Genomic DNA, 23,403 nt, shown 5'->3' on the forward strand with positions numbered 1-23,403 from the left:
GACGATTTGTAAAAAACTGTATTCTCAAAAAATCTTAAACCACTCCTGAAAACATCGTTTTAAAAATGTCCCCACCACTAAAATGGATTTGAAAAACGCTAATCTTCCCTCAAATTATGCTAACCCTCCTCTTCTAGTAAATTTCTAAAAGTTTGTTCTGATAACCTTCATTTTGCAAAGAATTGCTTAATCAAACAACATCTCGCATTCTGATTGGTTAACAAAGCGAAATATTTAGCGTGTAAGTCCGGCGAGTTGAAAACGAGGCTAAGTGTAACTTGTTTCGCATCTACATAAACATAACAACTAACGTCAAATGGTAACACCACAGCTACAAAAAGTTGTTCCATTAAGCAATTGAAGGAAAATCCATTACCTGACTCGTGAATTCTGCATAGAATCGCATGATTGAATAACATCTCGCATTCTGATCGGTTAACGAAGCGAGGTATTTAGCGTGGAATTGCGATTTGAAAAAGAGGCTAATTGATATTGTTTCGCATCTAAGTATACATAACAACTGTAAGTAATGCTGTTTTCTTTTTTTTTTTCTTGTTTTTATTCAATTATGCGATTCAAGGAAAATCCATTATTTGATGAATTTTCCTATAAAATTGCACTTGAAAACCGATATCGCAATCATCGCTTCGAGACTATCGCAAAATCGGTTACGCGTGGAATTTCACTGGGAATTCTCTCGTCAGGTATTGATTTGTTCTATAATATTGGTATCGTTTCTGAAAGATTCGAATGGAGATTTAACTTATGCAACAGGTCATTTAAAACTCTGCATAGCTTGAAACATATTTATACTATTGTATTTACAAGGAAAAGTATCTTTTCTGCACCTGAAAATGCCTTCTCGCAATCTCTCTACTTCTTACGCTTTTTACGACGCTTCTTAGATTTGCCACTACCTTTTTTGTTTCCATGTGGGATTTCTTGAATGGGACTGAAATCATGTTCTTCTTCTTTGTCTTCCTCGTGCAATTCGTCTCCTTCCTCCTCTGGTTCACTGTCTTCATTTGCTGCTGCGAAGGACTCTTGTTTCGCTGATGATTAGAAAAAGCTGTGTGTAATTTTTTTGTGTGTGAAAAGAAATCTCAGTAAATCAAGGCTGCGTCTTTGATTTTATTGAAGGAAAAATGTTTGCCTTTAAATGATTTATGTTACCTACCAACTTATTATCTTTTAGATGTCAAATATTTTGAGACATGTTTGACTCATCAGCTGTCATTTAGTATACAAACTATACCATCGTTCGAGAAAATCAAAGTGAGTTGGCCTCACACCCAATTATTTGTCCTCGAAATTTATTCAGAGGAGTGATGTGATTACTTCTTACAATTTGCGCGATTCTGAAAATAAGCTTGCTATTCCCTTGCCACGTAATAAATATTATAAAAATAGCTTTGGCTATAGTGGTGCAGTCCTCTGGAACAGCCTTCCCTCAGCTGCTAGGCAAGCGACATCTCTGGCTAATTGCCGACGATTGTTGATTAATTCCGACACGGCATTCATGTAAAGTAGGCTTTAATGTAATTTACCTTCTGTAATAGTTAGTAATATTTTAAATTAGACTAATATACATGGTTTATAGATTAGTTGTAGCTTTTATATTAAATTGCTAATGCCTGATGTATTTTACCGTGTGTAAATAAAGATGATGATGGTGATGACGCTGAGACTGATCCAATCCCCACCCCCTCATCTCCCACCCCATTCCGCCTGATTCCTGACGAATCATTTTCATGTTGTTTGAAATGTATTCTAGGGGCATACCCTTATATGAAGATTCCTTAAACACCTGTCGTGATTACCTTCTTCTACGACTTTTTCCGTCTTTCGCAGTGTGATTTCAGAATCTGTTACTGCGTTTCGTAGAGAGCTGACTTTTCCCCAATTCAAAGCAGACTCTATGTCCTGTACTTCCCTCTTCACTTCAGAAAGACTCGCCTCTAAGCGGTCCATGTCCAATTGGACTTTAGCAGACAAGGAATGGTCCTCTATCGCCTTGAGTAGTTGTTCCTGTCGTGTATATAAGGGATGGACTTTTGAAAAATAGAGATCTTTGTAATGGATGAAAGCCCTCACTTTTTCCGAATGTGCTGAGGAATTTCCATGGATTTCCGCATTCCCTGTCTCTTTTTCTGTTGACGCCGTTTCTCCTATTGGTCCAAAAAGTATAAGTAATTCATGAAGAGCATTTGTTGTTTACGGTTATTAGTTAGTTCACCCTATTAGTTTGTAACGCAAGTGAGGATTTTTCAAGAGGAATGAAGAAACTTGTGCACTAAGTTGTGATAATTAATTGCAAGCTACCGTATGCATACGTCTCCGTGCGCCTCTTTTCAACGTAAACCAAAGGAAAAGGGAGATGTTCGCAGGCCGACGAAATTAATACCTTAATTAGCTCTCTTCAGAAGGAAATTAGATTTTACTAAGTACCTTCGTTATCTTCATTGTTAATGTGCAGGATGTCTTCAGCAGGTTTGAAATCAATACCACAGATTCCACAAGCAGACGTGTCGACTCGGAACTGGGAAAAACGTTTCTCTAAGACATCAGATTCTGAATCTATTTGTTCCTGGGTGGACTCAAGCCGATGTAATGTTTTTGCTGGTACCATTCCGGCTTGACGTCGCGTTTTCTCCAGTGACTTCATTCTTTTGTACCACCTTTGGATTGTGGTAGCATTCCAATCTCTTAGGACGTCTTCTTTCTCTTTGCGCTCTTCTTCTGTATGTTCCACATCCATGACTTCCTCGGTTACTTCGGTTTCGGTTGTGTTTACAGCTTCTGTGTCTTCAGACGTTTTTTCTTGGCCTGGATCATGTTTCATTCCTTCGCGTACGTGCGACAGGTCTGTGTGAAATGTGTTTGGGTAAGTGGTTGGATTGCATGCTCCATCGTGCCAAAATTTCCCATTATACCAGCGGAGATCAAAAAGTTCTTCAGTCCTACTTTGCAGGAACGTCTTTAATATCATTACCACATCACGGGGCCCTTGCACCTCTTGGATTTTGGCTAACACGCTGTCGATACGGCTTGTTAACCGAGGGTTTGACTTAATACGCAAGATTTTTCTGAGCATAAATTCTTCTAGATGAATCGGTATTCCTTTGCCACAATTGCACATCATGGTCAAGAAGAGCACCAAGGTTCTCTCTGCTTCTCCAGAGTCACAATAAGATGGACTCTCTCTTGAGTCAAGAGCGTCCCTTAAAACATCGAATGAAGGAGCCACCTCACCACATGTCAGCCTGACCATGTAGTCTAACAGAGAGCGAACGGCTTTATACAGTTTCATTTTGTCGGCTCCCTGTACGTAGCTATTTTCAACCGCTTGGTACAAGGTATATGAGCCTTTGTCGACTCTTGGCCTGCAATTGTCCCAAAACCTCACCATAGTCAGATAGCTTGCGGGCAGACATACAGGACACCGGTTCTCTTTAGACAAACAGCTGTACAAAGCAAGGCAGGCTGTCAGTTGATGTTCCAAGATCATAACGGTGTTGGCAATGGAGGGATAAATCATCTGACTTCGCTTCGCTGTTAGAGTAAGAAAACGTCTGATGATGAAATGAGCAGCGTTTTCCACGTCACCGTGAACGTAGAGCCTTTTCTTGCCGTACTCCCACCAATGCAAGTAGCTTTCGTAGCGTCCATTTTCATCAGGACCAGTCATTCCGTTCTTTGCTAACAGCTCATTTGAGGACATGAGTTTCGGCGTCCTCGTCTTCTTTTGGAACTTTTTCTCCTCTTCACAAATCCACTTCACCATGAAGGGAGAAGAGTTGATTAGCTGCAGGCAAAATGATACTTTGAGGAAGTTATTGGTGTCTGACCGACGCAATTCCTCAGCCTTTTCTTTCCACAGAACGTTGGCAAATTGAAAAATGCGCTTGGTAACTAGTTTTGTCTTGTTAAGGTGGCGAATGCTTGCCAATGAAAGATGGTATTCTCGATAACCGGACGGGGGAATCAAGAAGTCGTAAAAACGCTGACAGGTTCGGAATTCCCGAAATTCTTCGAAATTCAATTGGAGGTTATCCTGCTCATCTTTTCTCGTAGCTATCTCCGACCTGAACGATTCAAAAACTGATTCTAAATATATGAAATGGAACAGAGCGAGGAAGCGGGTGTTGAAATGGTCTACCGAATCAGCATGCTGCTTTTCACAATTTAAATCGCTGCACGTTGTTCCCATCTCCACTTTCGTGCACAGAGTACTTCTAGCCAGCGTCTTCTCCAACATCATGCGAATCATTTTTATTAATTTGGCGCAGACTTTAAGTAAGAATCGTCCTATTTCCTTGTGTGCATCAAGTGTGTTTATCATCACCTCCGTATCAGAGGTATTGTTTTCAATGACTTGGGGAAAAACCGTGGAGAATCTGCCCCCGGACTTGCATAAGTACCTCCTTACGTCAGCGACGTTGGTTTTGAAAAGTCCAAAATGCTCTTCGCACCTTATGATTTCGCTCTCTTCAGCCAAGGTTAGTTTCTTCGTAGGCATGTGTAATCTAGTAATCAGTCCCAGCACTCTCTCCAAGGCTCTCACAGCCATCCACTGTTGGAAAGTTTTCGGTGGTGCAAAATTCGTCGTCTCAAGCAATTGCATGACACTCTCTACTTCCCCGCAGGGATTCTTACATTTGTCAAAATATCTCCCCGCGTCCTGGAATTTCTTAGAGTCACCAGACAATCCTCCCAGTAACAGCAAGACCTCTGCTTGGCCGTTAAGGTCACCACAAAGCTGATACAGCTCAATAGCTCTTTCAAGAATCGCTGGACTGTCGTCATTCTTCGTAGTGGTGCGAACCAGTGATATCAAACAATCAGCGACAAATTTGGGATCAGTAGAGTACCTTTCAGCCTCTTCAAATTTTCCTGCGTCTTTTAGAAGTCGCGCAGCCTCATCTCGTCTCCCATCATCGTCCAAAGCTCTGGCTGCTTCAATTATACATCCCCGTTTCTTCAAGAATGTTATACGGTCGGTAGTAGATGGAAGGTATTGAAGAACCTCCTCCATTTTCATTGTTTCCCCTCTCTTGAAATGTTGATCTGCAAGTTGATGACGTAACCTCTCCACCGTGCGAGTAGATCTCGGGGGAATAATGCCTTGTTTACCCTCTAAGTCACCACTTGATACCAGAATATTATATCGTTCAAGGGCACTCAGCGCTTCTTCAAAGATGCCTGCACGACAAAAGACTTCGATGGCCTCCGCATAGTTGTTCTGTGCTTCAAAGCATCTGCTTGCTTCCTTGTGAAGTCTCTCCTTTTTAAAAAGACGAGCAGCATCTTGGAACTATCAAAAAACGAATAAAAGGAGTTGGAAACAATTTTCTAGAAAACCAGAAACGAAAGTCAGCGCTGACATAAGAGCAGAAGAGAGCGTGACCAATGTTAGGCACCGATCAATTGGAAGCTTCGACAACCCTCCGTGTCCGGGGGAGATTTGAACCTTGTCTGGCTGAGGAAGGGAATTTGAACCGGAAGTGTCAAGTCTTTGCAGCGGAATATGAGTGATATATCTTTAAATATGGAGGTGGTTTTAAGGTAAATAGTTTACTTTCACGAGAAATAGCTCTAAGGAAAAGGTCAAAGTGTGGTCAATGTGTACAACGTCGCGGTCGCTGATCTTGCTTTTCACAAAAAGTTGGGCGGCTGGCCGGGGACGGGAATTTGAACAAACCAACCTTTGATATTTTATATGTACAAGAAGGGGTAGGAGCAGTGAAGTTTCGAGCTGATCAACGCATTGCATTCATGGAGAAACTAAACCCCAGTTTTGTATAAATTTGTTACAAACTAATCGAGCCTCAAAGAATTTATCTATTCAGTTGTATTATTTACCTTTCCTGTTTTCTCGTACAGTCTAGCCAAAAGGGTCCACTCTTGGGCGTTATTAAGGCAAATCTCGGCCTCATCATACATGTCGCATTTCAGGAAGCTTTCTCCAGCCCTAAGGAATTCGTCTTTCATTTGCTGACGATTTGTAGAACTCAATGTGATGGCTTCTGCCGCTTGTTGCTGTGCTTGGCTTTTCTGAACCCAGATTTCATCACCAGCGAACTCAAAGCACTGTATTGCAAGTCTCCACAACTTGCGTTTGTAGAAACGCAAGCCACCCTTCCTCCACTCGTCTGGCGTTGATTTTGTAGCACACATGCTGGCTAGCTCCCCAGATCCGTCAGCGTCACGATCTCCCATTGATACAACTTTAACAAGGCCACGTTTCTGGAAGAATTCAAACATAGGCGCTCTGGACTCTTTGTCTTCGTCAAAAAACCAGACGTTTACTCTGGCTCGAGTGATAGCCGTGTATAAAAACTTGAGCTCAGAATTTAGAACCTTGTGCTTGTCCGGATCAAATTCAAGGGGACGCGAGGATTGTACCGCAATGCTCTCCTCTGTTATCTCAACCAGACCAGTCGAACTTGAAAGATTAGCAAACTTCCCATCTCTCATAAAGCTGGCCACAACTCTCCATTCTTTCGTAGCCTGGGTCATTAAAAAAAAAAAGAGATGTTTTTACAACTACCGAAAATGCCCAGGTTGCCTCGTTTACCATTTCAAAACGCGTTTTAATCCCTTATACCAAACATAAAACATCTAGATCCTCAATATATACAACCAATAATTTATTCCTGTAATGGTGTGAAGAAAGACAGGTAATAACTCACGGTTGATTGCTATTGAAAACGCACTGATTATTTACTCAGTCCCATAGTGACAACTGACCTACGGCTTAAAAGTGTTAATCGTAGCATATTGTACCTTGAAAGAAGAACATCTAAAACCTACTGAACTATCCTTCTTTGAAGCCATTTCAAAGTGATCAATAATTTTAAAGAGCTTGATGTTTTACCTGCGAATCCTTGAAAAAATTGTAAATGAGGACGTCATCAAATTCGAGTCCCTTGGCCTCATAGATGGTCATCACGAGTCCATGTTTCAGTTCATCTGGTAATGTGTTTCTAGCCTCATTTGACGCCACAAGCACCACTTGGTGAGCACCAAACTCAATTCTTGAAGATTGCCGCTGATTTCCTTGAAGAATCATTGCCAGGTCTGTAGGACTGCATGATTCCAGAAGGACTGGTCGGGGTCCTTCGAAAAGCCCTTCGTCCTTCTGTAATCTGTCAAATGACTCGGGAAAATATCTCAGCAACAAATCTACAACGCTTGAGGCAAGACGCAAAATTCCCGCGTGCGATCGATAATTGTGTGTCAATTGATACAATTTCTTTGGGACTCTGATGAAGTTATTCTGGTCATCAGCGATACCTACCGCACTCCTGGCGTGATGAAACAAAGACTTAAGATCACTAAAGCGGAAGGAAATTCCTCTCATAATGCTCTGCGCTGTATCACCAGTAAAAAACAATTGATTTGGATAGCGACAGCAACGAATCAATACAGACAACTCCGCTTGAGTAAAATCTTGGGTTTCATCCACAAAAAACTGATGGACAGACCATTCAGGAGTAGCAATATCTTGGAGACGCTGGTGAATGTTGAACACCAAGTCTGCCTCATCAAACATTCGTTTTGAGGATCGTTGTCGTTCATAAACTCGATAAAGATCGTAAACTAGCTCCCTGTCCGCAGTGAAATTTGGAGCCTTCTTCTTTCCGAGGGACTTATAATCTTCGAGTGATAGCTCTCCATTTTCATTCAACAGGGCTTCAGCAGAACCTTTTATGAAAGACCGTATTTCGGTCCATACCAAAGTGGGATGGTAATCAACTTCTTTCGAAATCTTTTTCATGTTAGGCCATAGCTCAGCTAGGAAAACAGGGTAAGTGATTTCCTTTTTGGGGTCTTTGTTTTCTTTAATGGATATTTTTCTCCCTGTTTTGTTGGTTTCTGCGCCACCATGTTGTGTTCCAGCGACTTCCTCGTGCTCTTCTTCGTGATCACTTTCGTCATCTGATTCCGTGGCTGGAATGAATTGTAAATGGTTGTCTTCCTCTCCCCAGCCAACAATTTTCCGAACCAAACTTCCATCCTCACCGCGTTTAAAGAAAGTTTTTCCAGGAAGAGATGCATCTAACATGAGAAGCCAGTCCCTTGAATTAATGAAAAGTGGCCACGCTTCTTCGGCATTGTTCTGAATCTTTGTAGGAAGAGATTGGTCTTCAAATGGTAGACGGTGTTGTGCTGCTGGGCACGCATGGCATAGCTCCTTGAAATTTTTCTCAACTTCGCTGCAGAGAACACTGTTCTTTGTAATAAAGATCTGGTGTAGATGTTCGCACATGTCAGGTTGCTTGTCATCTTCTTGGTCACTGTCAAGTTGGCTTTCTGCCTTTGAAAGGAAAGAGTTTGATTGTGATATTTGGTCGTTATTTTGTGATGCAGGAGCTAAACCTGAACATGACGACGCATCGGGTTGGTGGCATTCAGGAGATACAGATGCTCGTTCTCTACTACGTTCAGCTTGGTTTGCATCCTGCTCAATTCTACCTTGTAAAGTTTCATCATCGTCGGAACATGGATTAGACTCTAATGAAGGGGGTAGATATCGCGGGATGTGGGGACCAGCAGTTTCAGCACGTTCCCAATAACTTTGAAATTGATCCCATAAACGGTAGAGGCAACAGGTAGTTTTCCCCGTACCACTTCGACCAAGAAGAATGATGGGGAACGGAGGATTTGGGCGGAGATTAACGATGGCATGCTCCAGTTCAGTTATCTTGAAAGGAAAGTCGATCCTGGAAGTAATGTCACTCTCTAGCACTGTTTTAACGAGAGCGGTGCTGAATAAGTAGAACTTGAGAATGTGATATTCTTGGTCATTTGCACTTGCAGGTGGGAAGAAAATTTGAGGCAAGTTGTTCTGAGGTGCGCTTTTCTTGGCTGGTGGATTTCCTTTGTGCTCCAAATCTCCAATCTCTGCATACTTGTTCGGTAGATATTGGGAAGTTGAGACGCTTTTGCCTCCAGATTTCACCGGAATGCCTTTGAGTTTCCTTTTCACAATACAATTCATTCCTCTGTCATGTGACTTGACGATGAGGTCTATGGAGCGCTGAAGTTTGTCGTGGTCCAATACAATGTCCCACACGCGAATGATATCTGAGTAGATGCGACCCTCAGGAGTCTCCTTGTTCAGACGGAGCTCGGGGTTTTCGCTGCATCGACCAGAAAAAGCGATCGCTTTTTCCCAAATTATGCGTTGACTCTTTGTTAGCTTTGATTCGTAAAGCTCGATGTCTTTCCTCTTTGCTTCACCTTCGAGTCTCTTGCAGAGTGTCTTACTCCATCTGCCATCAGCTAACATTCGAATTTTCTCGATTATACGTTTCCTCGTAGAGAAACCAACTTTTCTGTTTCTCAAAATTTTCCAAACTCGATCAGTACAGTCCACTTCCCAAGGAAGATCTTCAAAAGGAGATTTAGAGTCGATATCCGTTTCTATATCATACTCTTCAAGGATCTCATAATCATCAGCATCTTGATCATCATCTACGGTCTCGTCTTTTACCATTTTGTCGTTGTTACTCTCTACAGCACGAGGGCTTTCTGAAGGCTCATTGAGCATTTCGATGTCATCGTGCTCTTCGTTTGTATCAATTGCATTTGGAACAAATGTGGAAAGGGGTTTTATGCCATCTATCAAGCTGGCAATAGCTTCCCTCCTTTCCTTTCGCTGCTGCTGTTTGTGATCTATCTTCCAAACGCTGACCTTTTGAGGAGTGTTATTGGCTCTTGTTGTCGCTCTCTCTTCACTACCTCTCGAAACGTCTTTCTCCTTCCTATCTGCCCGGTGAAGTTCTTGATCGTGTTGTTCATCAGGCACCTTTTCAGAGCTGTTTTCGCGGGTAACAGACTCTGAAGAACTCGACTTGTAACATTGTAATGCAGTCTCTAACATCTTCCAACGAGGATCACCCTTGGACGGAACCTTGTCTATTGGATATTCATTCCTCTTGTTTCGGAGACTCGGATTAATGTTTTTCTCTCGAAGTATTCGGATTGCGTCACACTTTTTTTGCCGCGCATTCTTGCCAATGCATGCAATGTGATAAAGAGTGTTTCCGTCTGTGTCTTGGACACTTTGAATCTCTGGGAGTGTGGACTCCAACATTGCTTTCAAGAATTCAAATGTCCCTGACAAATTAATAGTGACAATTATTAATTAGAAAATGGGTTATGTGGCCAAAAATGAGCACTCATAGTTAAAAGGAAATGTTTTCTCTAGAGAGGGTTAAGTCCTTGTTGCTCTCTTTATTGTCTTTCAGTAATGTGATACTAGCCTTTGTCTGTTGTATTTTTGTGCTCAACTTATACGAGCACTTCCCCCTAGGTTACTACTGTTATACCAATACTAGTTATATTACCATTCTTCTGAAAACCACTCCTCAATGCTTGGTGAATTATGGGCTCTCCTTCTTTGCTCATTATACAAGGGTTAGCTCCATTTTGCACCAATTTTTTCACAAGAGGTAAGTCTGGCGGTCTCATGGCTTCCTCTAAGGGTATTTTATCCGATTCTTCAATGCCATTCGCTAAGGCTCCATGCTTGAGGAGCACTGACACTAAAATGAGTCGCTCAGGCACATTGGAGTAAATGATTTCTCCAAGTGGGACACTCGATGCGTTGATACCAGTCGCCAGTCCCCCATATCCTGTTGGGTGTGATCCTGAGCCTCCTCCCCCGAGATACAGGATTCTTAGTTTACGCCATTCTTTCTTTTTTACCACGTCACTTACAAGCTTTTCCAGGAGTTTGCTAGGCACAGGGGCCGTTAGAGCTGATGTTCCCTCTAAGACAGAGAGTTTACCATTTAGTTTCAACACATTTGAAACAAGGTTACCCACAATTTTTTGTCTAGATCTTTCCACTCGTAAAGAAGTTATTTCGTCTTTTTGTCTCAGAGAGCGACGATGTTGCTTCGAATTCTGCGAGAGGTCTTTGTCCTTATTATTAAATTGTTATTATTAAATTTAAATTTATACCGCGCAGTTTCTATAGAAATATTCAACTGCGCCTTACAATAAATATTAAATCAAAAATAAAATAGAAGTTCAAAATTACAATTCTAAAACTCCATAATAAATAAATAAATAGATAAAATAATTCATCATTAATGCAATTTAGTCATAACAACTATAGTAACTAATTAAACGCCCTATTAAATAAAAAAGTTTTAAGTCTAATTTTAAAAATATCTAAACTGGAAATAGATCTTATTGTGGTAGGAAGCAGATTCCAAAGTCTAGGGGCGGCACAACTAAACGATCTATCTGCCAGGGTCTTCATGGATATTATTTTCGGGAAAGTTGATAAAGCTGCGGAGTCATCGTTGCGCCTTAAATTATACCTAGACGGCAGCAAGACAGATATTAAATGGCGCAAGTAGTCGGGCGCCATGCCATGCAATACCTTAAATGTAAGAAGAATTATTTTTATTATTATTATTACTTATAACCTTTTACAGGTTATCTCCAGTTTTAGTATTTACCTTTAAGACTTGTAGCAGTAGCCAAGGCGTCACACAAAAGGCCATAAATAAAGGTCTCATCTGTTGTTCTCTTTAAGCACTCGTTTGCAGCATGCATCGCCTCTTTTTTCCGTTTTAATGCGTGGAAACACTTATGTTGGTGTTGATAAACCTGGAAAAAGGATGCTTGTTGTAAATTGGTTTGTGTATTCTACGTAAAAGCAAATGGTAATGTGCAGTTACATGTTGATGTGGTACCTACCTCAGACATTTCTGGGCATATCTTTGATGCATTTACTGCATCTTCCAAACCGCTTTGGAAGTCGTTCAGCTGTTGGAAAGCCTCCGAACGTTGGCACAACAGAAGTGAAAACGTCTCCTTTGAGTCAGCTGGAGTGTACATTAAGGCCTGATTCAAGTATTCAGTGGAAAGGTTATAGTTTCTTAAATGGAAGGCTTGGTCGGCTCGTTCTCCCCATCTCTTTGCTTCTTCCTTTTAATAAGAATTTAAATGAGTTTGATTTTATTGGAAAAATTAAGCTGTGTACGTCAGCCACTACGGACGAAAAGAATGTATCCTTGCTTCTTTCTAATCCGCGATAGGGTACTGGCTACTAAGAAAATTTGTTATGAACACCTCAAAAGACTCAATAAAAAAAGAATACCTCAGATTTCACTGGTTGTAACTTAAAGCAGTTCTTTCCAGCGTCGATACATCTTTCGTGCTCACTCTCAATGAAGTAGGCCTCTGCCAACGCATGGTATATCTGTATCCTGATTGTTCTGTCTGTGTTAGAATCCGAAAGGTAGAGAGACATGTTGAGCAGCATCACAGCCTTTTTACTGTCGTTCGCATCTATCGCTTTGCGACCAAGTTGAAGCCATTGCCTAGGTTGACCCTATGAAATTTAAACCCACACCGTAAAGGATCACGTGCACCTATTAAAGTCAACCGAGTACAATACCTATTACCAAAAGCGATGTTGAAAACTCTAAGGAAGGAAGTTTGCGTCCACGAATCGTATTGATTAAAGGAAGTCTCAAGATCTACATACTGGATCGCACATTATCATCGAAGAGAAATTTCACACCTCTTTGTTGATGAAAATCCCATGGCCAACTATGCAAGCTGGATCAGCATTGTTTCTCAACAGAGTCACAGCCACAGGAAATTTCATCTTTTCCATGGCAGCCAAAAGTGGAGGCTTGGCACAACTGCGTAATCCGTCCGCGGAGGCGTTGTGTTGAAGAAGTGATTTGACAAGGTTGTGGACATCTTCAAGATCCGACTTGATGAGAAGGTCCAGAGGCACACACGAAGCATCACATTCACATTCAATACCAAGATATAGAAATCTCAGTTTCTCCCATTCTTTCTTTTCGGATGCGTCCTCCACGAAAAACTGTAACAAGCGGGGTGACAGAGTGCAAGTAATCTGTGATTCTCCACCTAAAAAGAGGTTCAGTCGAATAATAAATATGCGTTATTAACCATGCGTGAGGTCAAGATGGCTGGATATTGGCCGAGTTCTCTTTTCGCATTTTTATGAACCGAGACGAAGTCGAGGTCCATAAAAATGCGAAAAAAGAACGAGACTAATATCTAGCCGTCTTGACTGAACAAGCTTGCTTGATAATTTATTTATATTGCAAAAAGATTTTGCTTCATTAAGAATTAAAAATGGCTTGTTTATTTCGAGAGCCAGGAAAGAAAGCCAACTGTGTTTGTAGCACATAAAACTCACGAGAGTTGTCTCTATTTTCTTTCTTTTGACTATCTTCTGCCGCTTTTTGCGTTTCCATCGCCGAAATTGTCCAAGAATTTCGAGCATATTTCTAATTCAATTTCTTTCATGCGCGGGATCAACGCAGGCAATCACGAGCGGGCATGATTGGCCCATCTTTCCCGCTCGGGTAGCCAGTCAGAACACAGGATTCCCTTCATCTTACACACGGGCGCCGCGAGTGATGTAATAACAGTCCTTATAACATATCTAACTCCAGCTTTCAATTTCGAAACTTGGAATTTTGTAAACTTTGGCACGTTATTGAAGAATAACGATGCCTGCGCGCAGTCCTAGTGTTGTAAAATGATGAAAGTGTCCTTTGCCAATCTCAGCATAACTGGCAGGTTCTCCAATCAACCGTTTCATTAAATGATGAAAAATGAAGTAGAAATGTTTTCTATGAACAGATCACCAACCTTTTATGAGCATAGCAGTTGAAAGCACATCTGTTGCAGTTATTTGTTTCTCTTTGTCGCTAAGAGCGCGTGTGTGTGCTTCACAAAATGCCTTCAGAGCTTCTTGAGTTTTATTCAAATTTCGAAGACATGTTCCCTGACGCGAGTATCCCTGGAAATAATTTAAGCACAAGCTTTAAGTTTAATTACTGAATATTCATATAGGAGTGGTTTATTTCACATTAATCGAAAAGTTATTAGGCCTTAAAACATAGCAGTGGAAGGAATGACGGTGGAGTCCCTTAATAACGAACATCTGAGACTCGAAGGTTCTTACTTAACGGGAACTTTTTTTGAAGTGAGCATTGTAGATATACTTATAAAAAAAGAAGAAAAGAGAACTTCTACCATCATGAACGTATTCTGCCAAACGTTGAAACTGATATATTAGGTTGCACTACACGACGCGTTTTGGACGATGATTGGCGAAGCACTCGTTAAACTGGTGTCATATGCGAACCATAAGCTTAAGCCAGAAAGCCGACTCATTTCTTGAGTTTTTTCCATTTAATCATGGATTAAAAATAATTTTAAAATGATCTTTGTGACTGAGAATGATCCAGTCTAGGAAGACAACGCAAGGTACAATTTGGTGATAGTTGAACCGTACGGTCAAGAAAGCTTTACCAGTCTAAAATGGTTGCATAATCCATGATAGATGCCATACATGTCGCTGCTTATTGTTCGGCACTTGTGTTGGGGAATAGGGGGAGGGCTTAAATGGTGCTCGTGGATCTCCTAAGAAGTAATTTTCCTCTGTGAGTGCATTATCAAAAGTCTAGCAGCTCAGTTGACCATTTTTTTTTATGGAAAGAATAATAAAAACAATTTAATTGCTTACTCTGAACCACTTTGGATTCATTTTGATACATTTTTCTGCGTCTTCCAAAGCTGCCTCGTACTTTCCTTGGTTGTTAAAGGCCAAACACCGATTGCTTAGAAGAGAGGCCATCAGCTCAATTTTTGATATTGGTGTGAATTCCAAGGCAAGTGTGTAATACTTAGCCATAAGGTGGTATTCACACTCCTTGTGTAACTCGTTTCCCCAGTTCTTCCACTGTGTAGCTTTATCCTTTATAGAATAATCACAAGTCAATTGCATGAATAATGAGGTAAATCGATCGAGAGATAGGTAGATTGATGGATGGATGTAGGGGGGACGGAGGGAGGGAGGGAGAGACGGACGGAAGGAAATACAACAGACGGACTGACATTCAAATTGTATAAAGTAGACCTGTTAAACCAGTGGAGTATGAAATACAATCTGTTGTCTTTGGGAATGTTAGCTCGAGGACCATGTTTTACATGCGGTTCCTGTTTTATCGATTGGAACCTACTCGACAATTATTCTCGTTTAGTCTCAACGTTGCCAATGAGCTTAAAATATGTGAAATACAGGGGCGAATCTTGTGTTAATTTCTACCTCAGTTTTGAATCCCTTTGGGTAAGCTTCTTTTAATTTTCTCCCTGTGCGAAGACACTCTTCAAAGACCTTTTCTTGGAAGTACAATTCACAAAGACTTTGTAACGTTTCGCGCTGATCCTCCATCGTGTTTCCTTCTTGCATCAAGGAAAATTGAAATAATTTGATGGCTGTATTTTTGTCCCATTTTTCCACTGCTTTTTTCGCATCTTCTTTGAAGTTCCTCTGAAACAAGCAGACAAAGAAAGAACAGGCAAATCCACTGGAAAAAGCTACCAACTTTTTTCAGCATTAAATCATTAATGCGATATAATTGTTTTGTTCTAGCCAAATCAGTTTTCTTTCACAAGTTAAACGCGTCCCATTTGCTTTCAGTTCGATTTTCATATAGTAACTTCGAGAAAACAGCATTCTCTGATAAGTTTAGATGTGTTATCATTCATGTTACCTCAAGTTGTACACCACCAACTTGTCCTGAAGTAGTGTTTTTATCCATCAACACACTAGCAACATCAAATTTGTTCAGGTCGATAGCCAGTTCAAGAGCAGTTTTTCTTCCTTCTTGAGGATTTCCATATGCTTTGTGATCCAGCAATATGCTGACGAATTTTGGGAGATCTGGAAAATCACAGCTTATTACTTCTGTTAATGGCACACTGCTTGCATCGCAACTATCGGCAAGGCCCCCGGAACCTTTATTAAATCGTTGAGGTCCTCCTCCGCCCAAGAAGAGAAGATGCAATGTAACCCAATCTTTGTCATTTACAGCTTTGTTAATTACTGTTTGAATGTAAGCCTTTGGAATGTCATACTGGATGCTTGACGTGCCATCTAGATGAAGAAAAATGTTTCATTATGATGAACCATACTAAGGACCAAGTACGATTCACTGATGTGATCGTCTGACTGTTTATCATCTTTCCTTGGTCATAGGGGTATGATTTACTATAGTTACCACTTTTGTTCCCCTATGTGGCAAGTCAAGCATCCAATTTTGCATCAAAAAAGATTATGGATTGGGTTACACTCGGCGTTTTCCTTACTGTTCGAATAAAATTCTTTGGAATGCCAAATTGGATGCTTGACGTACCTCCTACTGGAAGAAAAGGGCACTATGATAACCCTATAACCAAGTATACTATTTACCGCTGGGATTTTCTGACATTTTGCTATCTTTCCATCCCTCTGTTCATCCCTTTGTTTATTAACACATACAACCTTAAGTGTATCCATCTGTCCTTAGAACACCCACTCATTCAAGCCATTCATTTTTAATCTTTCTCCATTCTTTTATTAATTCACCAATTCCACCAAGCATTTAATCCTTTATTCCGTCATTTGCTTATCAAACAACAAAAGCGCTATGGCAGAATTATGAAATTATGTGATGATTAACTATTTTACCTGGTAGTTTTAATGCTACAGACAGCAGTTGATATAGAGTATCTACTGCTTGGTGCTCTGACGGTGATTCCTCATGAAGCAACAACCTCAGTGATCCTGAAAATTTTTCCATCGCATCCTCGTACTTTTTCTGCGCAAATAAACAAGACCCCAGACGAAAGTGTGCCTGAAAAATATGATATGTATCACATAAAATGACCATATTTCAACTGAAACAATGCATAATATACATGTATATAAGATCACTGCATTTGAAACGTAAATTCTTTCCTTGGTCACATCTTGAGGGCAACATGCACTTAAACCTCAATTAGAATCAACCCTATTATGCTGGCAATCCTCTGTTTACGGTCGGCAAACACCTATTTCTCTCCAAAGAGGTTTTGACAGATGTTACTTCTAACAGTTGCCACCTTTCAGAAAAAGGTCAGGAAAAGTAAATTTCTCCAGGTTCAAGGAAAGGTAAGGGATTTTAGTTGGAGTCAGGGAAAATTTACATCTTTCAAAGAAGTCAGGAGAAGTAAAATTGTAAGTATATACGAAGTCGTTCTTCTCTTCTGGGCCCTGTTCATCATGAAAGTTTGTAAAACACCTTTTTGTGTTTTCGATGTTACTCGATGTACACTGAGAAGAACAGTTGTCTAATTTTAGACCAGCATCATGATATCCAAGGTCAAATTGTTTTGTGAATAAAGTCATACATTTTCTTTTATTGTCATTGCTCTCCTCTGTGTTTAATTATTCGGTACATTTCAGGTACATGATAGGTGTTGAATTGGTAGAATATTGTATAATGACACTGATCAACAAGCTGATGTAAGGTTCCGAGAAAATCAATCTTTTTTCAATGTTATACCGTTAGGAACTATCAATTCATGTAGACCATATGTGACTCACGGTGTGAAGAGAGGTTGGAACTAATTATAATGATAAAGACTTGTAAAACTGTTAATTCCGTCCGTTACGTTGATCAGAGAATTTTTACGTTGGTCAGAAAATAATCAGGGAGTTTAAGAAGCCTATGATTGTGGCAACCATGTCTAAAGATTACCTAGTGGGTAACAATATCAATCCTTGCCTTAGGCCATCTAGGGTTGTTCTCCATGCAACTTAGTGCATCCCTCAATGCCAAGGCAGCTTTCCCTTGCTGGTTGTACATGAGTGAACGATTGGAAAAAAGAGTTGCCTTGAGGACATTTTCTATTGCTGGTGTAAACTTTAACGCAAGAGAATAACAGGTGATTGCTTGATCCACTAGATTTGAATCCTTCCAGAGGTCGTTTCCACGTTTCTTCCACCTTTCAGCTTCCTTCTGTATGTGCCAGAGAAGTGAGAAGTATTGAGGTTGATAACAAAGAATCTTTAAGTCTCAGTTACGGGGAAGAAATTGAGAACAACGTGAATGATCTGGCAAGTTAATCTATACGAAGCAGGAGTTTTGCCCATCTCCTGGTAGCAATAGGCTAGAAAAATTGTATCAAACTTGCATAAACTCGAGAAACGTTGGTAATGGATGGATAACGTCGATTGCTTTTGTTTCTGAAACACTATATATCGAACAACTTCTCATTTAATAATTTGAGCTCATTTCTTACCGAAGACCTAAAGTCAGGGTATGACTTGTAACTTTCCTCTCCAACTTCAATTGCTTTTTGATATTGTTTCAGTTTAAAATATACATCTGCTTGATGACTTTTCACCGAACGTTTGAATTCCCTCTTGGAACCATCGTCAGGATGAAGCAGCAAAGCAAAGTTGAAATCCCTAATTGCCCTCGGGTAATTATGACTCTTCATGTTTCTAATGGCATTTTCCTTCATTTCCAGAGCATGAAGCTTAAACAGTGAAAAAAGAGGAAGCATGTTATTGCTCCTGTCTCGTGACATTGTCTAAATTATGTAAAGAAAAGTCCTGGAACTTGATCGTTTTGTTAAGTTGAGTAAGACTGGCCCACGCGTATTGAAACATTATTATGAAGAATGGGTTTATTTGTTCCTTTTGCTTGAGAGTACGATTTACACCTGAAAAGTGCACTTAATTAAGAGGTTGTCATCGAGGGACGAGCATCAACCTTGAAGGAAAGGACATGATTATATGAATTTCAAGGAACAAGACAACTTTAAAGAATTAATCAAAGTAGCTAAGTATAATGTCTGTCCTCTGTGAGGACAGTCTAAACTTGCTGAGCAAGAGTATCATACAAAACAACGAAACATTATTTAGTCATCTTACCTTTGCAAGATTTGGATCCAGTCTCTTGATTTCCTTTGTTTCCGTTGTTTCCCCAGTGATTTTACCCATTTCATATCGTGCAATCGCCTGACACAGATACGCATGAGCTCTAGTTCTGGGCAAAGTTTGGAAATGAAGGGCAAACCTGGCGCAACTTTCGGCTATGGTATATTCATACGTCTCCAAGTGAGCAAAGCCATGGGCTGACCACCTTGCTGATTCTTCCTAAAAGAGGAAAAACCATATAAACTGTAGCGATAAAAAAGAAAACCAGAATAAATCAATTGACTAGGAATGTAGTTCATCTATGACACCCTTCTCGCTTCACACTTGCCCATAACTCAACTCAACTCAACCTCAACACTTGGACATTTGTTGCTAGAGTACTTCCAAATGGAAGAAAAATAATAAAATACAATTGATTAAAAAGTATAAGAAGAAATCTTGAAAATACTAATGAGCATGTATGCCATTTGACACCAAGATACTCAATTCTGAGGGTTCCAAATTTTTTAGTCCAACCTCTTTCACTGCAGGAGCAAAGTCAAGACTCTTACTAACAATAACAACAGCAACAAATACTTTTGTGTAGAATATAAGTTTGTGCAGTATTGCAAGAGCATGCGACTAAACAAGAGGGAATTACAACAATCCAAAGAAATCATTCTCTTAAGGAAAGGACCAGCTCACAGACCGACCCTGCTTAGAACACAAAAGGCTAGAAAAATTTGTGGCTTCGCCTTTAACATTAATTTCTCTGACTAACCTCTGCGAAATTGGCATTTCTTGGTAATCCATGCCGCAATGCTTTGTCCATCTGTTGCAGTGCCAAGTTGACCTCCCCTAACTGCCAATGGCACTCTGCTCGATCCATAAGGAACTGAGAAGCAAACTGTGGAGGCAGATTAAGAGACTCAGCCTGAACCAAGCCCATTGAAAACAGTCGTATCGCGTCAGGATATTTGTGGAGCTCCATGGCCTTTTTTCCCATCACTCCCAGATGACAAGGGTCTATTTCCTCCATCATTAAGCCTCCTGTGGCAAAAACCAAAACAAGTAAACATCATTCCCCAGATGCCTTGATATTGTTTGAGTTACTGGACAATATTCCGGTGCTTTTCTTTTTTCTTTTATCAGAATTCATCATTACTTACAATAGACACTTCGAGCTTAATAGGATTTACTAATGGGGTCCACTGGTCATATGAAGAAACAAAACTCGAGTTTCCATTTCCATGAAGATAAAACTGACCAAAAATTTGAAACTCACGATTCAGCGACTAATTTTTCTACACTCAATCCAGTTATCTATTCTGGAAAACAAGAGGCCATATTTTGAGACACCTAACTGAAGTATAGTTCACACTGCCACAATTTTTTCATTAAACAACAATCTAAAAACAGTGATTTCCTAAAAATCATGTATTTCGAACTATCTTTGTATGTGCTATTTATCTATTCCTTTTTACACTTCCATCGATTGGAAACAATAATTTCGCTTTCAAATGATAGATATTTCAGTAGTAAAAAAAATTACGATATAGAACATCGACAAAAAAACAAACGCAATTCATGGCTGTCCTCTTGGCCTTAACCAAGAGTTCAAAACTTTAAGTCAGCATCCGTTATATACGTTCGTCTGCAGAGTTCTTTTATCTTGCTTAAGTGGAAAATATAGATACTTTGATATCGATTGCGGCACTTAAAGCTCTTATGGCGATACACTCATGGCGATGAAGGATACTGTACGTGATTAGCTTATTATTTTCAATTTCAGGATGAGCTTTTGCGAGTCAAATCGCACCTTCATTTAAGTTTGAACTTCCAAAAATCACTGTTTTCTCAGTAATTTTAATTATCAAACTAGCCTAAGCGTTGATCTAGCTCTAGCAGTCCTGAACTGATTCGAATTGATAAGGAAGCTATATCAAAACTGGGGAAGGTTGTCAGTTTTGTCTTGTTTGATATATCTTTGAGCTACCAATGTCTACTTACTCAAGCGTAAGGTGTTTGTGCTTGTCGGTCTTTGTTATTGCGCTGCCCAGAGTATTGTGATTAACACTGTTATAAACTTTAGGATCGGAAATCTCCTTGCCTTTGTTTCTCACATTCGAAAACACCATTTACTGGATCAAAACCATCTCGCCATGTTCGATTAAAAGTGTTAAATCTGACACTTATAGAGCAATTCTATGGGATTTGTCATGAAGGAAGATCAGAAATATATATAGAAATATAATGTGTGGTAGTCGGAAAAAAACAACTACATATACATCCCTACAGACCTGTTTCATGGTTGCCCACTCATCAGGGGATTTTGAAATCCCCTGATGAGTGGGCAACCACGAAACAGGTCTGTAGGGATGTATATGTAGTTGCTTTTTTTCCGACTACCACACATTATACCCGCTCTACTATTTGTATTGAGCACTGTTTCACGGACACCAAGTTTAATCCCTCTATATAGAAATATATATATCAAATCGACGCGCTCCCCTTACAGTGAGCTGATGAATTAAGAAATTATTTTGCGGGTATAAATCCGTCCACGGGCTTAAGGCGACGACAGAATTCAATTGCCTTTCATAGGGCAGGAATTTTCCCCTATTACTGGCCGCTTTCAAACGCAATTTGAAACCCATTTCTATAATTATATTTTGATGACGTTCGACTATAATTTAAAGAAACACTTGCCATGAATTTTATAACGCTCACCTGATAGTAGAAAGGTTTAAGTTCACATATTTATATTCTCTTCTCTCGAAAACCAAGCAGCGACGATCATCTTCCGATCGACAGTGTTTTGGAAAATTTTCAAAACATCACTCTAAGTTCCTTTTCAAACGCAAGCAACCGTGACAGATCAGCCATTAGCCAATAGATTTTGTCTAAAAAAAAAAAACTGATTGTTTTGCACTTCATGTCACGGCAGGTTTTTCTGAGAAACAGAGCAACGAATTCCGAGAAAAAAAATTGTTGCTTCTTAGGTGACTCAAGCAGTTTTAAAATAATTTTTTCATAGCGATCATAGTTCATTTATACAATCATCGGTTCAAGTTTTTTTTCCGAGATACACAATGTGTCGCAATTGTCGGTGGTAAGTAGTTTTTTTTGTAAGAGTTTTGAGTATATGGTAATTTATTCAGTAAAAAAAACAACAACATAAAAACAGCGAAAAATACGTGGTTTAGAAATTTCTAGACGAGTCTTGTCGACGTAAGGGCTCATGATAATTTGGACTTCGAGAATGGAAGTGACAAACCAAACGATCGCTTTTTAACTCAACATAAATCCAATGTACTACTGATGCAATAACCGATAGCCGGGGCCTATTCTTGTGCAAATCTCAAGTAGGAATAGAGATGGATGTGGGAGAAAGTTCGCAATTCTCGCGCTGCGGATTAGATCCGCTATCGGTAAAATCCCTGTTCAGACAGGTCACAGAAAAGCCAAGCTTACGACAATATTACCTAGGAGCGGTGTTGTGCTACAAAGACAGTATTCAAAGCTTTTTGTATGGGAACCTTTTTACAATAGCGAATGCAACTTTAAGGATTAAAACTAACGTACCTTTCGCCTTGTTGTATTTTCAGATGTTCGTCAGCGTCTTGTGCTGTTTCAAACAAGCGATTTTGGCAATTTTGGATGGTGTACGTGCTGCTGGCAATGGAAAGGTACGATGTACATATGAAACACTGCTTCTTCGGAGTGCTCGTCAGTCTGGGCAAACAAATATACATCTGAAAATAACTCCGGACCACATTTCCTTCGTGACCTAAACGAAGAAGCGATGAAGTTGCCTATCGATTCACTCGTAAGACAGTTAGTCGTCAAAATAGCCCGTTTGAGCAAAGGCGGCCCAAGCTCTCTGAGAACCACCCAAAGAACACAATTTGCAAATCGATTTATGAGGATTTTCTAGAAGATAGCCATATAGATAGTTAAAAGTGAAAATATTAGATAAAAAGGCTTACCTTATTCCATACGTGTGTTGCTTGCTCCTGGTGTCGTTATTTTACCGATTTCACTTGATTTAAGCGGGTTTTTTTAATCCTGGTTATCTCTTCTTAAGAAAAAATATACATTTCTCCAGTGTCCATCGAAAATAAAAATGGCTTCTTCGTGTCAATCGCTCTGCTCGTATTTACTTCCGGTCAATGAGATGACGTCAGAGGGTATCGCGTATTATCCAATCACTGCCACATCCAGATTTTGGATGTGTCGCACGGTTCTCTGAATGGATTTGTGTCAGGCCCTCCTTTCTCTTCTCCCCCTCACCTAGCCCCTTAGGAAGGCCTGACACTCAGGCTACACCGTTTTCGAAGGTAGGCGTCTCTTTCGCTGGGCCACTGTACGTTAAGGCGCCAACTGGAGGCATGAGGAAAGTGTACATCACGCAATTCTCTTGTTGCGTGACAAGAGCCTTAACGCTCGCGAAGAAATGTATTAATTTCTAGTTATTTATCCAATTTACCTTACTTCATTTCTATTTTTGCTCACTATTTCTATTTTTATTGTTGTCTCGTTGTCAATCGGATTGGTTTTACATATTTCCGCTGCTACATCATACAGCTATCTATGAAGCATCACCCCAGTTCTCTGTTAATTCCCACTGCACCTGAAGAAGGCTGGTTTGGCCAGCC

General features: G+C 40.1%; 1 protein-coding gene and 1 long non-coding RNA gene across 4 annotated transcripts; one reads left to right on the top strand and one right to left on the bottom strand.

Moving 5' to 3' along the window:
- On the bottom strand, positions 1-22,454 carry LOC111332847 (TPR and ankyrin repeat-containing protein 1). Of its 3 annotated transcripts, XM_088732765.1 has the most exons (21): positions 22,331-22,454; positions 21,476-21,648; positions 19,527-19,795; positions 18,761-18,985; positions 18,124-18,363; positions 17,607-17,840; positions 16,529-16,694; positions 15,573-15,955; positions 15,125-15,349; positions 14,543-14,773; positions 13,663-13,813; positions 12,551-12,909; positions 12,125-12,358; positions 11,722-11,952; positions 11,481-11,631; positions 10,356-10,781; positions 6,878-10,125; positions 5,863-6,510; positions 2,449-5,314; positions 1,821-2,168; positions 1-1,052 (listed from the first exon to the last, which is right to left on the bottom strand). In XM_088732765.1, exons 3-21 carry the CDS (start codon positions 19,785-19,787, stop codon positions 874-876), a joined length of 10,806 nt encoding a protein of 3,601 aa, XP_088588891.1. In that variant the 5' UTR covers positions 19,788-19,795; positions 21,476-21,648; positions 22,331-22,454; the 3' UTR covers positions 1-873. The 3 variants fall into 3 exon arrangements, with proteins under 3 accessions (XP_088588891.1, XP_088588893.1, XP_022794041.2); XM_088732767.1 differs by lacking the exon at positions 21,476-21,648 and having other exon boundaries at positions 22,331-22,419; XM_022938306.2 differs by lacking the exons at positions 18,124-18,363; positions 18,761-18,985; positions 19,527-19,795; positions 21,476-21,648; positions 22,331-22,454 and having other exon boundaries at positions 17,580-17,696.
- LOC111332851 (uncharacterized) lies at positions 21,668-22,738 on the top strand. Its single transcript, XR_002695085.2, has 2 exons — positions 21,668-21,857; positions 22,354-22,738. It is a non-coding gene; the product is annotated as an uncharacterized LOC111332851 (long non-coding RNA).
- Positions 22,739-23,403: the final 665 nt, after the last annotated feature.

This window comes from Stylophora pistillata, chromosome 9, assembly GCF_964205215.1.
Source record: "Stylophora pistillata chromosome 9, jaStyPist1.2, whole genome shotgun sequence".
Taxonomy (NCBI): Eukaryota; Metazoa; Cnidaria; class Anthozoa; order Scleractinia; family Pocilloporidae; genus Stylophora; species Stylophora pistillata.

Bases quoted from the DNA above. Each gene is read 5' to 3' on its own strand.
- LOC111332847 (XM_088732765.1), bottom strand. From the start codon at position 19,787: ATGATGGAGGAAATAGACCCTTGTCATCTGGGAGTGATGGGAAAAAAG. The intron at 15,956-16,528 runs GTAAAATAGTTA...TTCTTCATCTAG, and splicing joins TGTAGCATTAAAACTACCAG to ATGGCACGTCAAGCATCCAG. The intron at 12,359-12,550 runs GTGTGAAATTTC...TAAATTTCATAG, and splicing joins GGATTTTCATCAACAAAGAG to GGTCAACCTAGGCAATGGCT.